Source organism: Mauremys mutica, chromosome 1, assembly GCF_020497125.1.
Source record: "Mauremys mutica isolate MM-2020 ecotype Southern chromosome 1, ASM2049712v1, whole genome shotgun sequence".
Lineage (NCBI taxonomy): Eukaryota > Metazoa > Chordata > Testudines > Geoemydidae > Mauremys > Mauremys mutica.
The window spans coordinates 359,271,254-359,296,223 of record NC_059072.1 but is presented as its reverse complement, the minus strand read 5'-3'; the positions used below and the strand labels follow the sequence as shown (position 1 = coordinate 359,296,223).

General features: G+C 48.2%; 2 protein-coding genes across 2 annotated transcripts in view; both read right to left on the bottom strand.

Moving 5' to 3' along the window:
- Positions 1–348: 348 nt before the first annotated feature.
- The window catches only part of LOC123374245 (olfactory receptor 51G2-like), a 40,113-nt gene continuing 15,491 nt past the window's right edge, over positions 349–24,970 (bottom strand). Inside the window, exon 2 of the mRNA XM_045023998.1 lies at positions 349–1,324. Coding sequence (XP_044879933.1) covers positions 349–1,284 — 936 coding nt within the window. The 5' untranslated portion in view covers positions 1,285–1,324. The remainder of the gene's footprint in view (positions 1,325–24,970) is intronic.
- LOC123374261 (olfactory receptor 51G2-like) lies at positions 21,586–22,521 on the bottom strand. The gene has a single exon (XM_045024036.1). The coding sequence runs from the start codon at positions 22,519–22,521 to the stop codon at positions 21,586–21,588; it is 936 nt and encodes a 311-aa protein (XP_044879971.1).

The following is a 24,970-nucleotide window of genomic DNA, read 5'->3' as shown; positions in this document are numbered from 1 at the left end:
GCCCCCTGCTCCTCCACTTCCTCCGATGCTCCGCCTCCCAGCCAGGCCAGACTTGGGCCATGGTAAGAGCTGCTCCAGGAGCACAGGTTGCTGTGGGGAACCCTGGACTCTCCACTTTCCCTGAGTTGTACATCCTGGATGGGGGCGTAAAAGGTGGAGGGTCTGTCTGGGGCTCCTCACAGTGGCTCTGGCTCTCTGGGCAGCTCATACCGCAGCCTGGCTCTCGCTACCAGCCTGGAGAAATGGCAGAGGGAGGGACCTCATGGGAAGAGGATCCAACATGGAATAGGTGGCTGTGTTTTTTGTTTCCCTGTATCCAGCCTTGGAAATGAGGGATGAACTGACCCTTCACTTCACAAATGCCCTGATTATCCTCTCACGAAGGTGTTTGCTTTTCACGCTGTACACGATTGGATTGATCAGGGGTGGGACCAGCAGGTAGAAATAGCCCAGGACCATTTGAAGCAAATGAGAAGAGCTATTCCCGAATCTGTGTGTCACGGCCAGGCCAATGTCTGGTATGTAGAAGACCAGGACGGCGCAGAGATGGGAGACGCAGGTGTTCAGGGCCCTCAGGCACTCCACTTGGGACGCGATGCTCAGCACTGTTTTGAGGATCATTACATAAGAGAGGAAGATGAGCAGCGAGTCCAACCCCACTGTTAACAGTGTAGCACACAAGCCATAGATGCTGCTGACTGTGATATCCGAACAAGCCATCTTCATGACCTCCTGGTGCACGCAGTACGAATGGGAGAGGACATTGTCTCGACAATATGGATACCGTTTCAGGAGAATGGGGAGCGGGAGTATTACGGCCACTGATCTTAGAACAGCCACCAGTCCCATCTTGGCTATTCTCGGTGGAGTTAGGATGGAGGAATATCTCAGTGGGTTACGGATGGCAATGAAGCGGTCAAAGGCCATCAACAAAAGCATGGAGGATTCAATGCACTGAAGCGAGTGGATGAAGAACAGCTGGGCAAAACAGGCATCCAGGCTGATCTCCCTAGAGTTAAACAAGTATATGCCCTGTATCGTCGGCATGGTGACTATCGATAAGCCAAGGTCTGTGACTGCCAACATGGAAAGGAAAATGTACATGGGCTCATGGAGGCTTGGAACTGTTTTTATAATGAACAGAATGACTGAATTTCCTACTATCGAAATAACATACATTAAGCAGAAGGGGATAGAGATCCAAAGATGGACGTCTTCCTGCCCAGGTATCCCGGTGAGAAGGAACACTGCAGAGTTGAATTTGGTGTAATTGACAGCTGACATAATGTACTGGGCAGGTCCAAGGAGTTCTGAACTTTCCTTCCTGAAAGGAAAAAGAACAGGAGACTAGATAATACTTAGCGAGACATCTTTCTGCTCTCAGCACAAGTCTAGAGACTCCCAGAAGCTCAGTGTAGATCTGCAAAAACATACCCTTGGATCCAAGGATAGGAAGATAGGCACTGCCAGACTGGATCAGACCTGCAGTCCATCTAGCCCAATATCCAGTGGCCAATTCCAGATGCTGCAGAGGAAGGTGGAAGAAGCCCTGCAATAGGCAGCTATGAATAACCTGCTCCTAAGGAAAGTTTCCCCCTGACATCCACTAGTTAGACATATTTTCTGTGAAACAAGAAAGTGTATAGCCCTTCCAAGACTCATTTTTTAAAAATCCTCATGACTGTAATTATCTGGTTACTCATATAAACATCCTATCACACTTTGAATCCTGCTAAGCTCTTGGCCCCTTTGATATCTTGTTGCTGGGAGTGCCGCAGGCTACGCAAGCACTGTGTGATTTTACAATTGTGACCTTCACACAGACACCCTTTCTGGCTCTTAACTCCTGAGTGTGGCCCATTGTACCATGACACATGACAAGTGCATAGTGAAAACAGTCATTATATTTTTCTGTGCTGCACTGAAGCTATTTATAAATGTGTTTCATTGCCTCATTATATATATTCTTTATTTGCTCCACTCCTGTGAGTTCAAATTATGCCACTGCCTGTTTGCAGTACATGGGATAAATTCTTAGGTCCAGGTTCTTAATTCAATAAAAATGGACTTCCACTGCATTACTCCAGATTTACATGTGGAATTTTGATTAGAACTGGCAGGTGCTTGGGGCGGCCATTACAAAGGGGCGGCTCTCCGTCCGCTATTGAGGCGGCCCGTCTGGGTCTTCGGCAGGAATTCGGCGGCGTGTTCGTCAGTCCCTCTCTTCCTCTTTGAGCTGCCGCCGAAGTGCCACTGAAGAGGAAGAGAGGGAGCGAAGGACCCACCGCCAAACTGCCGCCGAAGAATGGAGCGGCGTGATTGAGCGGCTGCCGAAGTGCCGCCAATCGGCTTTTATTTCCCCACTGCTTGGGGTGGCAGAAAATCTGGAGCCGGCCCTGAGAACCAGGCTTTATTAATTTTCCCTTAACTAAGGTTCCCTTCATGAGAAGCTGAAGTGCTTGGCCTGGCACTTTATTTAATTAATTAAATAAAAATTGACTTCCACTCCCTTATTCCAGATTTACATGTGTAATTTTGATCAGAACTGGCAGGTGCTTTGGGCGGCCATTACAAAGGGGTGGCTCTCCGTCCGCTATTGGGGTGGCCCGTCCGGGTCTTTGGCGGGAATTTGGCAGCGGGTCTGTCAGTCCCTCTCTTCCTCTTTGAGGTGCCACTGAAGAGGAAGAGAGGGAGCGAAGGACCCGCCGCCAAACTGCCGCCGAAGAATGGAGCGGCGTGACTGAGCTGCTGCCGAAGTGCCGCCGATCGGCTTTTTTTTTTCCCCACTGCTTGGGGTGGCAGAAAATCTGGAGCCGGCCCTGAGAACCAGGTTCTATTAATTTTCCCTTAACTAAGGTTCCTGGTGATAAACTCTGACCCCAAGAATCCCTTCACGAGAAGCTGAAGTGCTTGGCCTGGCCACTGTAGCCTGACTCCAGAGAGTTTGATCATCCTACAAGCTTCCCGTCACCCTCACAGGACCTGCATCCTGTCCCCGTGCAAATGTCTGTAGATATTTTTTGGTAAGTTACAAGTTAAAACAGACAGTTACTTCAGCTGGGCAGAGGAGGGGATGGTGACACAAGTGGGTGAATATGCAAACACTAGGTTTACACTAATATCCAGTTGAGTGTGCATATTCTTCACCATGCTCCTGTAAGAGAAGTTGGCATACATTACATACAACCACTATTACAAGAGGGCAGAAATGTTGAAGCCCTCAGCCAGTCAGGAAACAGAAATAAGCCCTACCAGATCTTTTCCCCAGAGCAATGCGGCTCTGAATTCCTGTGTTCACAATCGATCCAGAGAATAAAAACTTTGAAAATGCATTTGTTGATAAAATTTCCAGCAGCAAATAAACCTGGGGTGATTTGGGAATTAGTCACAGATATTCTGTGGGGTCTCATCTCGCTCAGCCCCTGGCAGGATTGTGTCCAGATCACACGGCACCTCTAGAAATGGGACTCCTTGAGAAACCTTGACTTGGGGCATCAGGGTTTTAACATTTTGAGGTCGCTTTCAATCTAAGACTTCTCTGTTGCTTGAACAGCCCACCGTGGAGCATGGACAAATGTAAGGGAGGGGTTCCCCATTTACCTAATGCTGCCTGCTCTCCAGCCCTGTCACTGAGTCACCCCGACAGCCCAGCTGAGTCCTCTGCCACTGCACAGAACATCTGCAAAAAACCCAGCTTCCAGCCTTTACCCTTCTCTTTGCGTTTTAAAGATAGTGAAACCTGCCAACGTACCCAATTCCTGCTAGAAGAGGAGCCGCTGACACCAGAGGTCTTCACGGTAAAGGACAAGGAGTCATCAGAGATATTGTACAGGCAGCAGGCAGTATCTGTTCAGACAGGGAGGCATCTGCCTTTATGAAGCATGTCTGCACATTCCCTTGGGGGCTACTTGGGCATCAGGGAACCTCAGCTGCTTGGCTCAGTGTGCACCAGCTCTAACCCCATGACAGCCAATGGCAAACTGCAAGAGGCTAAATCACAGGGGATGTGGGGTGATGCTACCCAACTGTACTGCGGCGCCAGCCCTGCTGCAGGCTCAAGTCCTGGAATCCGGGCGTCTCATCATTGTTTCTATGGTTCTGATTAGTCACAGGGCTACCTCGGGGGCGGCTGAGTTGTAATGATGATGCTGTCACAGCTGTGAGCTTTCCATCATAAAATTAATAAATAAGTAAATTAACAATAATAATAATAAACATAGGACCAGATTTCTCACTGGCAGTCCCCTGTCCTGCATTACAAACCCATAATGAGTGCCAGGGAAGGGAGATCCTACGAGGCTCCCTACAGGGAAATTTCCCTTGGATCATTCCAGTAAGGGAGGTCCCTTCCCTTCTCCCTGAGGAATAAACAGTGGGCCACAGGATCCAGGGAACCCCAAAGTTATGCACAGATCTCAGTGATCCCTGGTAGCTAGACCCACCCACCCACAATCTTTGCGCTTCCGCAACTGCTCTAGGACCATCTCCAGCTCCCTGCTAGCACAGGATCATCAGAGAGGTGCTACCAGGGTCTGTCACAGCAGCCACTGCCCACAGGATCTGCTGAAGGGGCCTTGTACAGGGTGGCGGGGGCTGCACAGAGATGGGAAGGCTGGTTAGAGTAGCTGATGGGCACAATACCCCAGCCACAGACTGGTCAGGAGGTTTCAACCTTTCCATACCCAGAGTGCAGCCAGAGACTCCGTCAGTGCCACCTTCATTTATGTTATGAGGCAGATGAAAAGCCTCCAATTTCTCTTGGGGATCCAGGCAGCTGCAGCTGGGCAGCATCATGGCAGCAGAGTTTTCAGAGAAAAATTATCTGTTTTCTATGAAAACTCACCCCAAAAAATGGATGAAAAGGAAACATTTTAGTTTGTGTCAAAATTTTTCAGGGGGGCGGGGGAAGCTCTCTCTTCCAGCATAGCTCTAGCTCAAATCATGAGCCTGTCTCCCGTGTGCTACAGGACCACACCACTAGGTGGCAGCACTAGCCCCGCATCAGTCTCCTATACTGAGCAGACCTTGGATGTCTGCTAGGGTGGCTACGCCAGCTCTATAACGAGAGGGAGGCTGTGGAAATGGCCTCTCTGCAGCAGCCCCTATATCAGTGGAACAATTAATGAACATAAGAATGGCCACAGTTGGTCATTCTAGACTAGTGTCCTGTCTTCTGACAATGGCCCATGCAGATACTTCAGAGGGAATGAACAAAGCAGGGCAATTATTGAGTTATCTATCACCTGTTTGCTTCCAGCTGTCATGGAGCTGCATCCCTGACCACTAGCCAATGATGGAGCTATCCTTCAGGAATTTATATAATTCTTTTTTTGGACCAGTTATACTTTTGGCCTTCACAACACCCTTTGGCAATGAGTCATATGGCAGTGGTTCCATACCCCTAAACATTTTTGTCGCCCTTCTCTGTAGTTCTTCAAATTCAAACACAGACAGACGGACATAACAGTGCTCCGAGGGTCTCCTCCTCTTGCTCAGGTATGAGACATGCACACAGCGGCTAAGCAAGGCCTTGCACATTCTTAATAGAAAGGGGCGTGACCCAAGCCCAGCTCGAAATGCCTGCTGCTAGTTCACTAGGGGACCCAAACAGCCCCCTCCCCTAGATCCAGCTACCCCCAAGCTCGGTGATGATGGAAATCTGGATGCAGAGTGTGAGGTCTATCTCCAGTGCTAGAGCAGCTCTCACTGCTCATGGAGGGGGTGAGAGTCAGGATCGGAGCGAGGGGCAGCCCAGCAGGGCTCTGTTCAGCCAGGCAACGCTCTCTAGATCCTTTGCTCTCCGAAGGCACGTCCTGGTTCCCCCTCTGACTGCCCAGCTGCAGGAGGGGCCCAGAACTCCCTCGTCAAAGGGGGCTGTGCTGATGACAGGCCTCATCACCAGGGAGGGTTGGAAGGGTTCAGGTTCTCCACCCAGTGCCCCAAATTGTCCCCATAGGGCACACAGAGCTGAAATCTCCCTACGGCACTTAGCTCTGGGTACAATTACTGTAGTGTCTGAGCACCTTTCAATCTGTAACATGTTATCAGTACCACACCCTGTGCGGCAGGGCCGTGCTACTAACACCACTGGGCAGATCCCCAGGCCAGAAGCCACCATTGTGATCCTTTAGTCCAGCCCCCTGTATAGCACAGGCCAGAGACCTGCCCCCAAAATAACTCCTAGAGCAGTGCTGTTAGAACAACCTCCTGCCTTGATTTAACAATTGTCAGCGATGGAGAATCTACCAGAGCCCTTGGTAAATTGTTCCAGTGGTTAATTACCCTCATTGTTAAAAAAAATTACACCTTAGTTGCAGTTTAAATTTTCTAGCTTCAACTTCCAGCCATTGTATCCTGTTATAACTTTCTCTGATAGACTGAAGAGCCCATTGTTAAATGATTGTTTCTCATGCAGGTACTTTCAAACTGTGATCAAGTCACCCCTTCCCCTTCTCTTTGTTAAGCTAAACAGGCTGAGCACCATGAGTCTCTCACTAGGAAGTTTTCTAATCCTTTCATCATTCTCTGGGCTCTCTGGACCCCTCTCTAATATATCACCATCCTTCTTGAACTGGAGACACCAGAACTGGACAGAGATCCCAGCAGTGCTCACACCAGGGCCAAATGAAAAGGTAAAATAACCCCTCTGCCCCTACTCGAGATTCCCCTCTTTGTTCATCCTGGGTTGCACTCACTTTTTTATCTATAGCACCACTCTGGGAGCTCGTGTTCAGGTGATTATGACCCCCAAGTCTTTTTCAGAGTCACTGCCTCTCAGTTCCACATCCGGTAAGGATGGCCTGCGTGTCTTGCTCCTAGATGTACACCTCTACATTGAGCCGTATTAAAACACATGTTGCTTATGGCATGGAGGGACTAAGTGAGTTGCCCAAGGTCACAGAAGAAATCAGTGGAAGAGCCTAGAACTGAAGCCAGTTCTTCTGAGTCCCAGGCCAGCACCTTAACCCCTCAACCATCCTTTCTCTCTGGGGTTAGTGGTTGGGGAGGGAGCAGCTGGCAGCTCAGCATGCTGAGATTACCAGGAACTCAGGGAATTAAATTCCTGTGACAACTAAACAGGAGCCCAAGAACAATTCCTTTTCCCAGACAATAACGCTGAGTCGTGCTTTCTCCTGAATCTATTCAGGGACAAATCCATAGGCCAGGCACGGAGCAGGGCCACAGTGAACAAGCAACTCCACATGAGCTCCCAGTGTGACTCAAAATGGGCTAATGTGACCCAGGGAAGGGACCTCCTGGGTCCATGATTCTAGTTCCCTGCTGTCATAGGAGACCCCGGCATATCGACCGGTGCATCAGCCTGTATAAGCAGGATCTGGGTGAGTTCTCCCTGACAGCAGGCTGGGATGGGGAGAGACTTCAGGAGCAAACTGTATTTATATAAACACACCTACTCTGCCTAGGTATCCAGCCCATAGCGTGGGGTTGCTCAAAGTGATCAGCTTTGGCTGGTGCTGGGCTACAAATCACTGCAGTACTGAATGCAGGGGTAGTGAGTCCCTCTGAGATAAAAGAAACTCACTAAGCTAGAGGCTAGAATGACAGAGCCCTATGAAAGGGAGAAGGGTGGGGACAGGTTTAACCTAAGGGATCTCAGTCTGATTTAACTTGTTCCTGTCCAGTGTTCAAAGATAGAGCTAAATAGGCTCCATTAGGAGCCTTTTGTTATTTTAAGTTCTCACCTGAGAGCTGGAATCACTTGGGGTGGGACAGCATTTCTGCTTGGCCTCCTACAAGCTGAAAGTATCTATGAGGCAGCAGTCACTGAGAGACTGACCTGCCGAGGTCACAGCAGAGAGGCAGGTGGCAGCAGAAGGGAACTGACAGTCAGCTGGCAGGAGTAGTGAGTGGCCAGAGCAGAATGAGCCGCTGGCAGGGTAACTAGCGGAGAGGAACCGCGGTTGGCGGGATGACTAGTGCAGAGGAACCATGGCTGGCAGGGGTGGTGCTAGCGGAGAGGACCTGTGGCTGGCGGCATGGCCTGCAGAGGAAACCTGTGACTGGCAAGTGCTCAGATGGTGGAGCAAGTCAGGTGCCTCCTTCCAGAGGTGGGAGTGAACTCACACAGAGGCACCTCGGAACCCTGGGTCCTCATTGACCAGGGACAACCACAGTGAGTGGGTTGGGCTGAGAGAGCAGAGAGGGGCACAGTAAAGGAACTTTTGGTTGTAGAATTCAAGACTATGAGGCAGAAGGCACTGCCCCACGCACTCTGGGGTGGGTGTGCTGCTCACGGTTCTAGGATTATGTATCCTGCTTGATACACTCCCCTAATTATTGTCTTATAACTTCTTTCCCGAAAAGTTTCTTCTCTACACTCAGTCTCTGTGCTTGCAGGTGGGAAGGCACCCATGGTTACTGGGTGGGACTTACTGACATATACGTGGATGGGGCTTCACTTGAATCAGTTTCAGCTTCTTTGTTTTTCTCTAGAGTCTTTTGTTTGTTGTTGCATGAATGAGCCAAAGATCCATTGTAATAAGAGCAAAAGCAAAACCCTACTTGCAATTAAATGTGCACACCGTGCCGTAGAAAACCAGCTGTGTATCACAGCCAGGCTGATCAATGATGTATAGAAGACCAGGACGGCGCAGAGGTGCGAGACACAGGTGTTCAGGGCCCTGAGGCGCTCTGCGCGGAACGCAATGCTTAGCACTGTTTTGATGATCATCACATAACACAGAAAAATGAACAATGAGTCCAACCCCACTGTGAAGACTATTAAGAACAAGCCATAGGTGCTGTTGACTGTGATGTCTGAACAAGCCATCTTCATGACCTCCTGGTGCAGGCAGTAGGAATGGGAGAGGACATTGGCTCGACCCTCCACTATGACCCCCAGATCCCTTTCCGCAGTTCTCCTTCCTAGGCAGTCATTTCCCATTTTGTATGTGTGCAACTGATTGTTCCTTCCTAAGTGGAGCACTTTGCATTTGTCCTTATTGAATTTCATCCTGTTTACCTCAGACCATTTCTCCAGTTTGTCTGGATTATTCTGAATTATAATCCTATCCTCCAAAGCATTTGCAACCCCTCCCATCTTCATATAATCTGCAAACTTTATAAGTGAATTTTGTATGCCATTCTCTAAATCATTGATGAAGATATTGAAAAGAACCAGACCCAGAACTAATCTCTGTGGGACCCCATCCTTTATGCCCTTCCATCTTGACTGTGAACCACTAATAACTACTCTCTGGGAACAGTTATCCAGCCAGTTATGCACCCACTTTATAGTAGCACCATCTAGGTTGTAGTTCCCTAGTTTGTAAATTATTATTCTCCCATGTTACACTTTATTCCGACTGTTCAGATTAAACAGTATTTTGGTTCCAGAAGGCTGGCTGGTCACTCATCTCACCGCTATTCACAGACTCCCAAAGGGAAGAACCACAGGTGCCGAACCCACTCAGACCTGCTCAGTAAGCACATTCGACTCGCAGTGTGCTGTAGCCCAGAGCCCAGTCTGAGGGTGGGAGGATCGTGGGATTTCACCCCATGAGAGGGAAGGGTCCAAGGTCTGACATCTGGCACTCAGAGACCAGAGAGGGGGCAGAGATGCCAATAGCCCTGGAACTCTCAGGGGTCTCTACAGGGCAAAAGTGCTGGTGCCCTCAGCCAGTCAGGAAACAGAAATATGCCCTGTTGGACCTGTTACGAGAGAGAAACACAGCTCTGAATTCCTGCCTTCACAGTCGAACCAGAGAATAAACCCTTTGAAAATGCATTTAAATTTCCAGGAGCAAATAAACCCAAGACCATTTGGGAACTAGTCACTGATATTCTGTGAGGTCTCCTCTCACTCAGTCCCTGGCAGGATCGGGCCCAGATCACACGTCACCTCTAGATATGGGAGCCCTTGAGAAATGCTGACTCTGAGCTTGTTTTGAACGTCAGGTTTCTGTGTAGTTTGAATAACCCACCATGAAGCATAGACAGATGTAAGGGAGGGGTTCCTGAGCTACCTAGCACTGCCTGCCCTCCGGCCCCATCACTGAGTTATCCCGACAGCCCAGCTGAGTCCTCTGCTGCTGCACAGAATATCTGCAAAAAACCCAGCTTGCAGCCTTTACCCTTCTCTTCGCATTTTAAAGATAGTGAAACTTGCCAATGTACCCAATTCCTGCTAACAGAGATCTTCACCATAAAGGACCAGGAGCCACCGGAGAGATTACAGGGCAGCAGGCAGTATCTGTTCAGATATGGAGGGAACTGTCTTTATGAAGCATGTTTGCACATTCCCTTGGGGGCCACTTGGCCTGTGCAGCAGCTTTAACCCTATCAGAGCCAATGGCAAATTGCAGGAGGCCAAACCACAGGAGATGGGTGGTGATGCTGCCCAAGTGAACTGTAGCACCAGCCCTGCTGCAGGCTCTGTTTTTGGAATCCAGGCTTCTCGTCACTGTTTCTATTGTTCTAGCTGTGGTCTTGCTGAAATAAAATTAAATGTAATATAATAATATAGCACCAGATTTCTCCCCGGCAGCCCCATGTCCAGCATTACAAACCCAGGGTGCAGGCCAGGGAAGAGAGATTCTACAAGGCTCCATACATGGAAACTTCGCTCAGATTGTTCCAGGAAGTGAGGTCCCATCCCTTCTCCCTGAGGAAGGAAAAGGGGGACCCAGGATGTCCAGAGTTATGCACAGATTTCAGTGATCCAGTGGTAGCTAGACCCACCCACCCCAATCTCTGGGCCTCCACAACTGCTCTAGGACCATCTCCAGCTCCCGGCTATCACAGGTTCATCAGAGGTGTGGTACCAGGGCCTGTCACATTAGCCACTGCCCACAGGATCTGCTGAAGGAGTGTTGTATAGAGGGGAGTAGGCTGCACCGAGATGGGAAGGCTTGTTAGACTAGCAGATGGGCACAATACCCCAGCCATAGGCTGGTTGGGAAGTTTCGAGCTTTCCATACCCAGAGTGCAGCCATAGACTCCATCAGTGCAACCTTCATTTATGTTATGAGGGACATGTAGATGAAAAGCCTCCAGTTTCTCTTGGGAATACGGGCACCTGCAGCTGGACAGCATCATGGCAGCTGAGCTTTCAGAGAACAATGATCCATTTTCTATGAAAACTCACGGCAAAACATGCATGGAAAGGAAACATTTCAGTTTGGGTCATAATTTTTCATTCTAGTTCAAACCATGACCCTCTGTGCCTCGTGCTAGAGGATCACACCCCTACATGGCATCACTAGCCCCCCATTGGTCTCCCACACTGAGCAGCCCTGGACATCTGCTAGGGTGGCTACGTCAGCTCTATAACACAGAGTGGCCCTGGAAACAGCTTGTCTGTGGCAGCTCATACATCAGTGGCACAAATGAAGAACATAACAAAGGCCATATTGGGTCAGACCAATGGTCCATGTAGCCCAGTGTCCTGTCTTCTGACAGTGTCCGGTGCAGACACTTCAGAAGAAATGAACAGAACTGGGTAATTATCGAGTGATCCATCTGCTGTTGTCTGTCCCCAGCTTCTCGCAGTCAGATATTCAGAGAAACCTAGAGCATGGAGTTACATCCCTGCCCATCTTGGCTGATCGCCACTGCTGGACCTGATCTCCAGGATCTTATCTAATTCTTTTTCTTGAACCAGTTATATTTTTGGCCTTCACAACATCCCTTGGCAATGAGTTCCACAGGCTGACTGTTCATTGTGTGAAAAAAGTACTTTTTTTTGTTGGTTTCAAACCTGCTACCTATTAACTTCATTTGATGACCTCTACCCTTCCTTCTCATGGGATGGAATCTCACGATCCTCCCACCCTCAGAGTGGGCCCTGGGCTCCAGCACACTGCGATTTGACTGTGCTTGCAGAGCAGGTCCGAATGGGTTCGGCACCTGTGGTTCTTCTCTTTGGGAGTCTGTGACTAGTAGTGAGACATGTGACCAACCAGCCTTCTTGAAACAAAACACTGTTTAATCTGAACAGTGGGAATAAGGTTTAACATGGGAGAATAAGAGGGGATTAAATAGGGCTATGAAGCGATTAAAAAATTAATTGTGATCAATCGCACTGTTAAACAATAGAATACCATTTATTTAAATAGTTTTGGATGTTTTCTACATTTTCAAATATAACGAGGAGTCCCGCGGCGCCTTAGAGACCAACAAATGTGTTTGTACTTGTTGTTCAGCCAATCACTCAAACAGGCAAGTTTGTTTACATTTATGGGAGATAATTCTGCCTGTTTCTTGTTACAATATCACCTGAAAGTGAGAACAGGTGTTTGCATGGCACTTTTGTAGCCAAGGTGTCACAAGATATTTTTATGCCATCTGTATTAAAGATTCAAATATTCTTTCATGCTTCTCTCACCATGCCTTTGAGCGGGGGGTTGGACTAGATGACCTCCGGAGGTCTCTTCCAACTCTAATCTTCTATGATTCTATTCAAGAGGACATGCTTCCATGCTGCGGACAGATTCTGCTTGCTAACAATTCAAAACAGAGCAGACTGACACATATTCATTTTCATCATCTGAGTCAGCTGCTACCAGCAGAAGGTTGATTTTCTTTTTGATGCTCCGGGTTCTCTAGTTTCCACGTCAGAGTGTTGCTCTTTTAAGACTTTTGAAAGCATGCTCCACACCTCATCCCTCTCAGATTTTGGGAGACACATCCAAAGAAAAACATCCAAAATATTTAATATGCTCCAGTTGATATTCTATTATTGTTTAACAGTGTGGTGAAAACTGTGATTAATCAAAAAAATAGTAGTTAATTGCGTGAGTTAACTGCGATGTTCAACTATGTGTCTGATCATTCTGGTCTTCACAACAGTTTTAACCAATTTGCTTGATACTGAAGTTCAGCTTAATGGCCTGCATTGCCAGGATCACCTCTGAAACATTTTTTGAAAATCAGCATCACATTAGCTATTCGCCAGTCATCTGGTACAGAGGCTGATTTAAGCCATAGGTTAAATTCCATAGTTATTAGTTCTGCAATTTGATATTTGATTTACTTTAGAACTTCTGGGTGAATCCCATCTGTTTCTGGTGACTTATTCCTGTTTAATTTTTCAGTTTGTTCCAAAACCTCCTCTATCGACAGGGGCGGCTCTAGACCCCAGCGCGCCAAGCAGGCGCGTGGGGCGGCCCTTTCCCGGGGGGGCGGCATTTGGCTCCGGTGGACCTGCGGCAGGTCCACCGGAGCCGCGGGAAGAGGGGACCCGCCGCGGGACTGGGGAATGGCGGCGCAGCGCACCGCGCTGCTTGGGGCAGCCTAATTTCTATAGTCGCCCCTGTCTATCAACACCTCAGTGTGAGACAGTTCCTCAGATTTGTCACTTAAAAAGAATGGCTCCAGTGTTGGAATCTCCCTCACATCCTCCACAGTGAAGACCAATGCAAATAATTCATTTAGCCTCAATGCAAAAGCCTCATCTTCCTTGAGTGCTCCTTTAGCACCTCAATTGTCCAGTGGCTCCAGTGATTGTCTGGTAGGCTGACCGCTTCTGATGTACTTTTAAAAAAATCATCCCCATTTGTTCTTGTGCCAGCACTGTCCTTTAGCTTCAGGAGCTCATCTCTCCCCTTGGTTTTTCCTCCCCTGATGTATTTATAGAGCAATCCGATCCATGCTCAGCCTGCCTTGCCTTAGGCTAAACCAGCCAAGCTCCTTCAGTCTTCTCATAAGCCAGGCCCTCCATTGCCCTGACCATCCTAGCAGCCCTTCTCTGCAGCCTGAATTCTTCTTTCTAGCATAGCACTGACCAGAATTTTACACATTTTGCCAGAGGAGGTCTCACCAGTACCTGGTATAGTGATATTAATGATTCCCTATCTTGTCTAACACATTCTAGGACCTCATGTGCCTTGTTCACAGCCGCATCACATCAGCGACTCACAGTCATCCTGGGACTGACTAATACACCCAAGTCTTTCTTCTCCTCTCTTGGTTCCAACATACCCTGGGCTGTATAAACAGGGGCATAATGACTAGAACTAGGGAGGTGATCTCACGTCTGTGCATGGCAGACCAATGCTGGAATACTGCGTCCAGGTCTGGTGCCTAGATTGAAAAATTGGAGTGGGTGCAGAAAAGAACCACAAAAATGACTGAAGGGCTGGAGAAAATGCTCGACAGTGACAGACTTCAAGGGCTGAGTCCGCTTAGCTTACTAAAAGGAAGGCTGAGAGCTGACTTGATGACAGTGTACAAGTGTTGTGTATTTGGTTGTCATGGTTTTTGTTGCTATGGCAACTGAGTTAGATTATTATGGGTTAGCTCAGCCAGCTTCAGCCGGCTGAGTGAGCTCTCTGTGTCTGTAAATAAAATGGCAGTTTGGTTAGCTGTCTGCTGTCTGGCCTCAAGTGATTTCTTCCTAAACCGGCTGCCCCCAAGGATATAACAAGTGGCGATGAGGGTGAGACTCCGGTTCTGCTCCAGTAACAGAAGGAAGTAGAAGTTAAGGTAAAGAACAAACAAACAAAAAGCTGCTTGTTTGCACTGACTGTGAAAGTGAAACTAAAATCATGGCTACTCTGACCAGGCCTCTGGAACCTTTTGATGAGAATATAGAGCAGTGGCATGTGTATACTGAGCGTTTTGAGCTTTTTTTTATTGCAAATGACATTACAGAAGCGAAGAAGGTGCCAATATTCTTAACTGTTGTAGGGGCTAAAACCTACTCCCTGCTACACAGCTTACTACACCCTGTTAAGCCAGCAACTAAATCTTACAGTGACATTGTGGAAATCCTGGGGTCCCATTTTTCCCAAAAACCACTGGTAATTGCTGAAAGATATAGGTTCCACAAAAGAGACCAAAAGGAAGATGAAACAGTTGTACAATTTGTAGCCATTCTAAAAAAGCTAGCAGAACACTGTGAATTTAAAAAAATGTTAAATGATGCCCTGCGTGACAGGTTAGTGTGTGGCCTGTACAGTGAAGCTATACAGAAGCGCCTACTGACAAGGCTCAGCTTACCTTAAAGAAGGCTGTTGATATTGCTGTCTCCATGGAACTGGCTACAAGGGAGGCACAATACATCGGTGCACCCCCTAGGGTGCAAAAAGTGTCACAAGAACCGACCCATAAAACTGTGCAGAGTCAAGAATGTTACCGCTGTGGTAAGCCAGGACACCAGGCATCAGAATGCTGGTGTAAGGACCTGGTGTGTCGACACTGTGGCAAAAAGGGACACATTGAGTGTGCCTGTAAACAAAAGAAAAAGAGGCCTGTGGCCTGGCCGACAAAAAGAGGAACCTTGCATACTCTAGAGCAGACCCAGGATGATCAAGGAGACACCTCATCACAAGAGGAAGTGCCACTGCATGTTTTGTCTTTGGCAGCGGGCTCACATGACTACTGGGTAACCCCCTTATTGGAGGGCAAACCTATACGCATGGAACTGGACACCGGTGCAGCTGTCTCGCTGGTCTCTAAGATGTGTATAAAGAAAAGCTCCAGCATCTTCCGCTTAAGGCAACAAAAACTGTTCTGAAGACGTATACAGGAGAAGCTGTGCCCACGGTGGGCACTATTGATGTTAAGGTGGAGCTCAATGGACAGGCGGCTAGATTGCCACTGTTTGTGGTGAGAGGTAACTACCCAGCCTTAATGGGTAGGTCTTGGCTTGGGAAGATTCAACTGAACTGGGCAGAAGTGCACCGGATGACTAAAGAAGAAACCAGTCTAACCCCTATACTAAGGAAACATGCTGCTGTTTTTGGAGATGATTTGGGAAGTATGAAGGGAATCACTGTGACATTGAACATTAAACCTGGCAGTCCACCAAAATATCTGAAAGCCCGAACTGTGCCATATGCCATCAGGCCAAAGGTTGAAGCAGACCTGGAGCGCCTGGTCACCAATGGAGTCCTAATACCAGTTACCCATAGCTCATGGGCCACTCCTATCGTTCCAATAGTGACGAAAGATGGCTCTCTCTGGATTTGCGGTGATTTTAAAGTCACTGTCAACCCAGTGTTGTGTGCAGAGCAATACCCGCTTCCCCGCATCGATGACCTCTTCGCAGGCCTGGCTGGAGGACAAAAGTTCAGTAAGATTGATCTGAGTCAAAAATATTTACAGATGCATGTCGATGAAAAGTCCCAAGAGCTGTTGACTATTGTAACTCATAAGGGGCTTTATCGATACTGTCGCCTACCCTTCGGAATAACATCGGCTCCCGCCCTGTTCCAGAGAGCTATGGACCAGATCTTGTGTGGCTTGTCAGGAGTTCAGTGCTATCTGGATGATATCCTGGTCACTGGAAGAAATGAAAAGGATCACTTAAAGAATTTAGAGCTACCCTACAAAGATTGGAAGAGTATGGCCTATGAGTTCGCAAAGACAAGTGTGAATTCTTCAAGCCCTCTGTTGAATATTTGGGACACATCATCAATTCTGCAGGTCTTCATAAGGCCCCTGCAAAAGTTAAAGCTATTGTGGAGGCTCCCCCACCACGAAATGTAAGCCAGCTGCGCTCATTTCTAGGACTACTGAACTATTATGGAAAGTTCATCTCACAGTTAGCCACACTGCTAAAACCACTTCATGAGCTCCTTGGGCAGAACAAGGCCTGGAAGTGGACCGAAGCCTGTGATGTTGCATTTAACAAAGCTAAGGATGCATTGTTAAATTCTGAAGTTCTAACGCACTTTGATCCATCCTTACCCCTGCAATTGGCCTGCGATGCCTCCCCTTATGGAGTGAGAGCAGTCGTGTCACACATTATGCCTTCAGGAGAAGAGAGACCTATTGCTTTTGCTTCACGCACTCTAAGCAAAGCAGAAACTAACTACGCCCAAATCGAACGTGAGGCATTAGGAATTGTTTTTGGAATTCGGAAGTTTCATCAGTACATGTTTGGGTGAAAGTTTACTCTTCTTACAGACCATCGACCTCTGACGTCAATTTTTGGACCCTACATTGGCATTCCCCCATTAGCTGCTAGTCGTATGCAACGTTGGGCATTGTTACTTTCAGCACACACATATGAAATCAAATATCGGAAATCCACTCTGAACGGCAATGCAGATGGCCTCTCGACGTTGCTTTTGCCGGTCAAACATCAAGATAGTGCCCAAAAGGAAATCTTCTACTTTGAACAGGTAGAGAATACACCCATCACTGCTACTCAGATAAAGAAGGCAACTCGCGTTGACCCAGTATTGTCCCAAGTTATGGACCTGGTGATGCATGGAAAATCTCGACAAACCTCTCCGGTCTCATCCGACCTTGTTCCCTACATGTCCAAACGGATGGAGTTATCGGTCCAATCTGGTTGTTTGTTGTGGGGGAGACGTGTCATTATTCCACCACCACTAAGATCACAGATGTTAGAACAGCTACATTCCGGTCACTGTGGAATAGTGCGCATGAAAGAAATTGCACGAAGCTATTTTTGGTGGCCTGGATTGGACAGCGCTATTGAAGAGAAGGCAAAAGCTTGTATGTCATGTCAGGGTGTGAGGAATGCACCCCAGTGGGCACCTCTACACCCATGGGACTGGCCTGAAAACCCGTGGCAACGTATTCACGTTGACTTTGCTGGCCCCCTTGAAGGAAGCATGTTCTTGGTGGCAATAGATGCCCATTCTAAATGGCCAGAAGTCTCTATAATGCAGTCCACTTCTGCAGAGAGTACTATCCAAAAACTACGAGGACTCTTTAGTCGTTTTGGTCTGCCAGAATAACTTGTGAGCAACAACGGACCGCAGTTCGTTTCTCAGGAGTTTCAAAATTTTATGAAGGCAAATGGGATACACCACATCACGTCAGCACCATATCATCCGTCCACCAACGGATTAGCTGAAAGATTTGTGCAGACAATGAAAAACGCTTTGAAATCAGCAAGGGGACAACACTCCATTCAAAAGCGTCTGGATATCTTCTTACTTTCCTACAGAAACACCCCTCATGCTACGACCCAGGCATCCCCAGCCTTTCTAATGTTGGGATGACAGCTGTGCACTTGCTTTGATCTGCTGAAACCTTCTGAACCCCGACAAACTGTGCAACATCAGCAGCAATATCAAGTCATCAGACGGGCACCCAGAGCAAAAGACCGAACCTTTAGCCTGGGACAGCCAGTTTTGGCTCGGAATTATACTTCCAGAGCTAAATGGGTCCCGGCCACAGTCATCACTCAAACAGGACCTGTTTCCTATACAGTCCGGACTGCAGAGAATGTTACCTGGCGGCGACATTTAGATCAGCTGTTGCCAGGTCATGCCAGTCCTCAGGACCCATCTGCAGTTGCGGGGTCTGACTTCACCTCTTCTGGTGAGGCACCGAATCACGAGTCACCTGTTCCTGACTGTTCTCCTCCATTACTGCCGGTGGCTGAGATACCCCTTTGCCCAGCACGAGCTGATACCACCTCCTCACCCGTTCGTGCTGCGGACCCTGAGCCCCTAGTGCTTTTGGGTGCAATAACACCAGATGTTCGCCGTAATCCACCTAGAGACAGAAGGCCTCCTCATCGGCTGGATCTCTAGCTAGGGCGAACCCACGGTTATGGGGCAAAATAATCCCCAGGGTTTAGCCGGGAATGGAGGCAGTCTACCCTCCTTCTCTAATCTAGTGTGTGTTTTTTATTTAGGGGATTTTCTTATTGGGGGGGAGGAATATGTTGTGTATTTGGTTGTCATGGTTTTTGTTGCTATGGCAACTGAGTTAGATTATTATGGGTTAGCTCAGCCAGCTTCAGCCGGTTGAGTGAGCTCTCTGTGTCTGTAAATAAAATGGTGGTTTGGTTAGCTGTCTGCTGTCTGGCCTCAAGTGATTTCTTCCTAAACCGGCTGCCCCCAAGGATATAACAACAAGCACCTTCACAGGGACAAAATACCAGCTACTAACGGGATCTTTTCTCAAGCATGGAAGAGCCAATGGCTTGAAACTGAAACCAGACAAACTAAATGTGGACCTGAGGCACACATTTTTAACAGCTAGGATGACTAACCACTGGAACAAACTCCCAAGGGAGGTGGTGGATTCTCCTGCTATCTCCAAACCAAGACTGGATGCCTTCCTCGAAGATATCCTTTAGATGAACACAAGTTATGAGTTAGACAAACAAGGTCATAGGGTTCAATACAGGGGTAAATGGATGAAATTCTGCAGCCTGTGATAATAGAGGAGGTCAGACTAGATTCTCAAACTTTTTGATTGTGCCCTCGCTTCTTTGCTCTGTAAGAGTGTATGCACCCCCCCCCACACACACACACACCATCAGAAAAATGAATATACTGATACATGCGGGGGCAGGGTTTCACTTGAATCAGTTGTGCTCTTTTTCCTGTGGCATGAATGATCCAATGATCCACTGTAATAAGTGCAAAACAAAACTGCGATTGTGGCCCCTGCTTACAATGAAATGTGCACACCGTGCCGTAGCCAACGGATTCACATACAGATGGCACCGACTTTGTATCGTGCTGTGCAAACTTAACAGAAATCCATCAACATTCACAGCGCCACCTAGAGTCAAACACACAGCACCGTCAGAGGACTGGATGTGTCTGGAGGAATCAGCTTTGCTACTTATTCACTTTTGTGGGTAAAATGTTCACAGTCTGGTTTTTACCCTAAAGCTTCTCATGTCCCGTCCCCCCACCGGAATACATTCTGCACATCCCAGGGGGGCCCACCCCTCAGTGTGAGAACCTCTGGAGTAAATGATCTAATGGCTCTTTCTGGCCTTAAATTCTATGACTCTATGAATCATTGTCTTGAGTGGATCGTTATGTTGGATCCAACTTGAACAAGTTGCTCCTCTGAACTCTGATGGGCACTCAAGGGAAGATGCTGGTTAACAAGAATCTGGATTGTCACAGTAAAACTAGGATATATGGTCTCTTTACCCTCTAAACCAGGTCCTTTCCTGTCTTGGGGGGAATCTCACAATTGTCCCAGTCTTCGAGCTGGGAACAACCCCCCATCTCTATAAAACGCTTATCACCAAACAGGTCTGACTGGACACCTCAATCCATTCCCTTACCAGAGCCCGTACAGTCACCCCCAGGCTCCTTAAAACTAGGAGGTTTATTAGCAAACAGTACAAAGCATTGGAGAAAATGGTTATAAAATACCAGGCAGCTGTCACATGTCTACACTCATCTATCTCACGTGTCACTAGGAGCAAAGCTAGGCAGGTTTTGCTCTGTAGACTAGAACTGGCCCAACTTACATTCTTTTGGGAAGCCAAGGAGCTCTTGGGACACAGCCCAGTTTTCCTGTGTCCCTGAGATCATTGTATCATCTGTTTGCCCCTTTCTTGTGGAAGCAGCCTGTGCTGAAACCTGTGTGAGCCTGGGCCAGTCACCATAGTGTTCAGCCATCTCCATGTTACAGGGCCAACCTGTGAAACTGACCTTTGCCCTCAGACTGCTGCCACAGACACCAAGGTGCTGGAGTCACAGGGCTTCCCTCAAGCCAGCTGTCAAGGGAAGCTTTGATAAGAAGCCTTTTATAGAGAAATGTCAGAAGTATTGTGCTTTGGAACCCGGACACAGCCCTGATCTCAGGGTCTCAGAGTATCTGAGCAACTTGAATGTCTTTATCCTCCTGCCACTGCTGTGAGACAGGGCCGGGCTATTATTCACCTGTGCAGAGGCTCAGAAACAGACAATAACTTGTCCATGGTCACACAGGTTAGGGAATCAAACCCAGCTGTCCTGAGTCACAGAGCAGTGCCCAGACCACAGGACCAGCCTTCCAGCCATCCGAGCGGTGACAGGCCAGGCTGGATTCTCTGCTGTACCAGCAGAGCTCCCCCTGCGGTGCAGAGAGCGGGGATGGCCAAGAGCCAGTGACAGGGGTTTGATTCTCTGGCCTGTTCTCCCCCTGCCCCAGCAGAGTTCAGAGCTGCCTGGGGGCTGAGCGGACTCCGCCCATTAGCAACGGCTTCCAAGAGCACAGCCCAGTCCAGCCAAGTCCCTGTGGACAGGGGCCACCCCAGAGTGTCCCCTTGGGGCCTGAGGTGGCCCTGCAGGTGCCCTGCCCTTCCCTCTACGGTCCTTGCCTTGACTTACTCTCTGTCCGGGATACTTTAAAAAGGAGCCTTCTCTTTGGGGTCACATTAATTCAGTCTTCTCCAAAACACAAGGTCTCCTAACCCCCAGCCCCATCCTCTTCCTTAACTAAGGAGCCCCCCACCACCCGGCTAGCTGGGGCCAGCATTGGTTCAATCTTCCCACAACCCTATTCCTCTTTTTCCCCTGAAGCCCCGCCCCCATCCCATCTCTTCCCACTAAGCCCTGCCCCCTGCTCCTCCACTTCCTCCGATGCTCCGCCTCCCAGCCAGGCCAGACTCGGGCCATGGTAAGTGCTGCCCCAGGAGCACAGGTTGCTGTGGGGAACCCTGGATTCTCCACTTTCCCTGAGTTGTACATCCTGGATGGGGGTGTAAAAGGTGGAGGGTCTGGGGCTCCTCACAGTAGCTCTGGCTCTCTGGGCAGCTCATACCACAGCCTGGCTCTCACTACCAGCCTGGAGAAATGGCAGAGGGAGGGACCTCATGGGAAGAGGATCCAGCATGGAATAGGTGGCTGTGTTTTTTGTTTCTCTGTGTCCAGCCCTGGAGATGAGTGATGAACTGACCCTTCACTTCACAAATGCCCTGATTATCCTCTCACGAAGGTGTTTGCTTTTCACGCTGTACACGATTGGATTGATCAGGGGTGGGACCAGCAGGTAGAAATACCCCAGGACCATTTGAAGCAAATGAGAAGACCTATTCCCGAATCTGTGTGTCACGGCCAGGCCAATGTCTGGTATGTAGAAGACCAGGACGGCGCAGAGGTGGGAGATACAGGTGTTCAGGACCCTCAGGCACTCCACTTGGGATGCGATGCTCAGCACTGTTTTGAGGATCATTACGTAAGAGAGGAAGATGAGCAGCAAGTCCAACCCCACTGTTAAGAGTGTAGCACACAAGCCATAGATGCTGCTGACTGTGATATCTGAACAAGCCATCTTCATGACCTCCTGGTGTATGCAGTAGGAATGGGAGAGGACATTGTCTCGACAATATCGATACCGTTTCAGGAGAATGGGGAGTGGGAGTATTACGGCCACTGATCTTAGAACAGCCACCAGTCCCATCTTGGCTATTCTCAGTGGAGTTAGGATGGAGGCATATCTCAGTGGGTTACAGATGGCAATGAAGCGGTCAAAGGCCATCAACAAGAGGAAGGAGGATTCAATTTTTGAAAGTAAATGGATGAAGAACAGCTGGGCAAAACAGGTATCGATGCTGATCTCCCTAGAGTTAAACAAGTATATGCCCAGTATCGTCGGCATGGTGACTATCGATAAGCCAAGGTCTGTGACTGCCAACATGGAAAGGAAAATGTACATGGGCTCATGGAGGCTTGGATCTGTTTTTATAATGAACAGAATGACTGCATTTCCTACTATCGAAATAACATACATTAAGCAGAAGGGGATAGAGATCCAAAGATGGACGTCTTCCTGCCCAGGTATCCCGGTGAGAAGGAACATTGCAGAGTTGAATTTGGTGTAATTGTCAGCTGCCATAATATACTGGGCAGGTCCGAGGAGTTCTGAACTTTCCTTCCTGAAAGGAAAAAGAATAGGAGACTAGATAATACTTAGCGAGACATCTTTCTGCTCTCAGCGCAAGTCTAGAGACTCCCAGAAGCTCAGTGAAGATCAGCAAAAACATATCCTTGGATCGGAAGATAGGCACTGCCAGACTGGATCAGACCTGCAGTCCATCTAGTGCAATATCCAGTGGCCAGTTTCAGATGCTGCAGAGGAAGATGGAAGAAGCCCTGCAGTAGGCAGCTATGAATAACCAGCTCCTAAGGAAAGTTTCCCCCTGACACCCACTAGTTAGACATATTTTGTGTGAATCAAGAAAGTGTATAGCCCTTCCAAGACTCTTTTTTTTTAAATCCTCATGACTGTAATTTTCTGGTTACCCATATAAACATCCTATCACTCTTTGAATCCTGCTAAGCTCTTGGCCCCTTTGATATCTTGTTGCTGGGAGTGCCGCAGGCTACGCAAGCACTGTGTGATTTTACAATTGTGACCTGCACACAGACACCCTTTTTGGCTCTTAACTTCTGAGCGTGGCCCATTGTACCATGACAGGTGTATAAACCCATGGCAAGTGCATAGTGAAAACAGTCATTATATTTTTCTGTCCTGCACTGAAGCTATTTATAAATGTGCTTCATTGCCTCATTATATATATTCTTTATTTGCTCCACTCCTGTGAGTTCGAATTATGCCACTGCCTGTTTGCAGTACATGGGATAAATTCTCAGGTCCAGGTTCTTAATTAAATAAAAATTGACTTCCACTGCATTACTCCAGATTTACATGTGGAATTTTGATCAGAACTGGCAGGTGCTTGGGGCGGCCATTACAAAGGGGCGGCTCTCCGTCCGCTATTGGGGTGGCCCGTCTGGGTCTTCGGCAGGAATTCGGCAGCGGGTCCGTCAGTCCCTCTCTTCCTCTTTGATCTGCCGCCGAAGTGCCACTGAAGAGGAAGAGAGGGAGCGAAGGACCCGCCGCCAAACTGCCGCCGAAGAATGGAGCGGCGTGATTGAGCTGCTGCTGAAGTGCCGCCGATCGGCTTTTTTTTTTTCCCTCCATTTGGGGTGGCAGAAAATCTGGAGCCGGCCCTGAGAACCAGGCTCTATTAAATTTCCCTTAACTAAGGTTCCCGGTGATACACTCTGACCCCAAGAATCCCTTCATGAGAAGCTGAAGTGCTTGGCCTGGCCACTGTAGCCTGACTCCAGAGAGTTTGATCATCCTACAAGCTTCCCGTCATCCTCACAGGACCTGCATCCTGTCCCCGTGCAAATGTCTGTAGATATTTTTTGGTAAGTTATAAGTTAAAACAGACAGTTACTTCAGCTGGGCAGAGGAGGGGATGGTGTCACAAGTGGGTGAATATGCAAACACTAGGTTTACACTAATATCCAGTTGAGTGTGCATATACTTTAGCCATGCTCCTGTAAGAGAAGATGGCATAAATTACATACAACCACTATTACACTCGCCTTTCAGCTGTAGTCTTTGCTTAAACACAGACCAGCAGTTCTGTTCTCTCGGGACTTTTTGGAAAGTCATGTACATGTCTTGCAGAGTGATTGAATGCACGACCCTGAATATAAGTGTTAGAAACAAATTCTTGTCGGTTACCAGGAGACAGTATCACACAACTGATCACTGAACAAAGAGTTAATAGCACAAACCCATTGCACACAGTATGTGGAATACTTTTGACATACTTTCTAACATAAAAAACATTAAGCAGTAAAGAGGGCAGAAATGTTGAAGCCCTCAGCCAGTCAGGAAACAGAAACAAGTGCTACCAGATCTTTTCCCCAGAGCAATGCGGCTCTGAATTCCTGTGTTCACAATCGATCCAGAGAATAAAAACCTTGAAAATGCATTTGTTGATAAAATTTCCAGCAGCAAATAAACCTGAGGCGATTTGGGAACTAGTCACAGATATTCTGTGGGGTCTCATCTCGCTCAGCCCCTGGCAGGATTGTGTCCAGATCACACGGCACCTCTAGAAATGGGACTCCTTGAGAAACCTTGACTTGGGGCATCAGGGTTTTAATATTTTGAGGTCACTTTCAATCTAAGACTTCTCTGTTGCTTGAACAGCCCACCGTGGAGCATGGGCAAATGTAAGGGAGGGGTTTCCCATTTACCTAGTGCTGCCTGCCCTCCAGCCCTGTCACTGAGTCACCCCGACAGCCCAGCTGAGTCCTCTGCCGCTGCACAGAACATCTGCAAAAAACCCAGCTTCCAGCCTTTACCCTTCTCTTTGTGTTTTAAAGATAGTGAAACCTGCCAACGTACCCAATTCATGCTAGAAGAGGAGCCGCTGACACCAGAGGTCTTCACCCTGAAGGACAAGGAGTCATCGCAGAGGTTGCACAGGCAGCAGGCAGTGTCTGTTCAGACAGGGAGGCAACTGCTTTTATGAAGCATG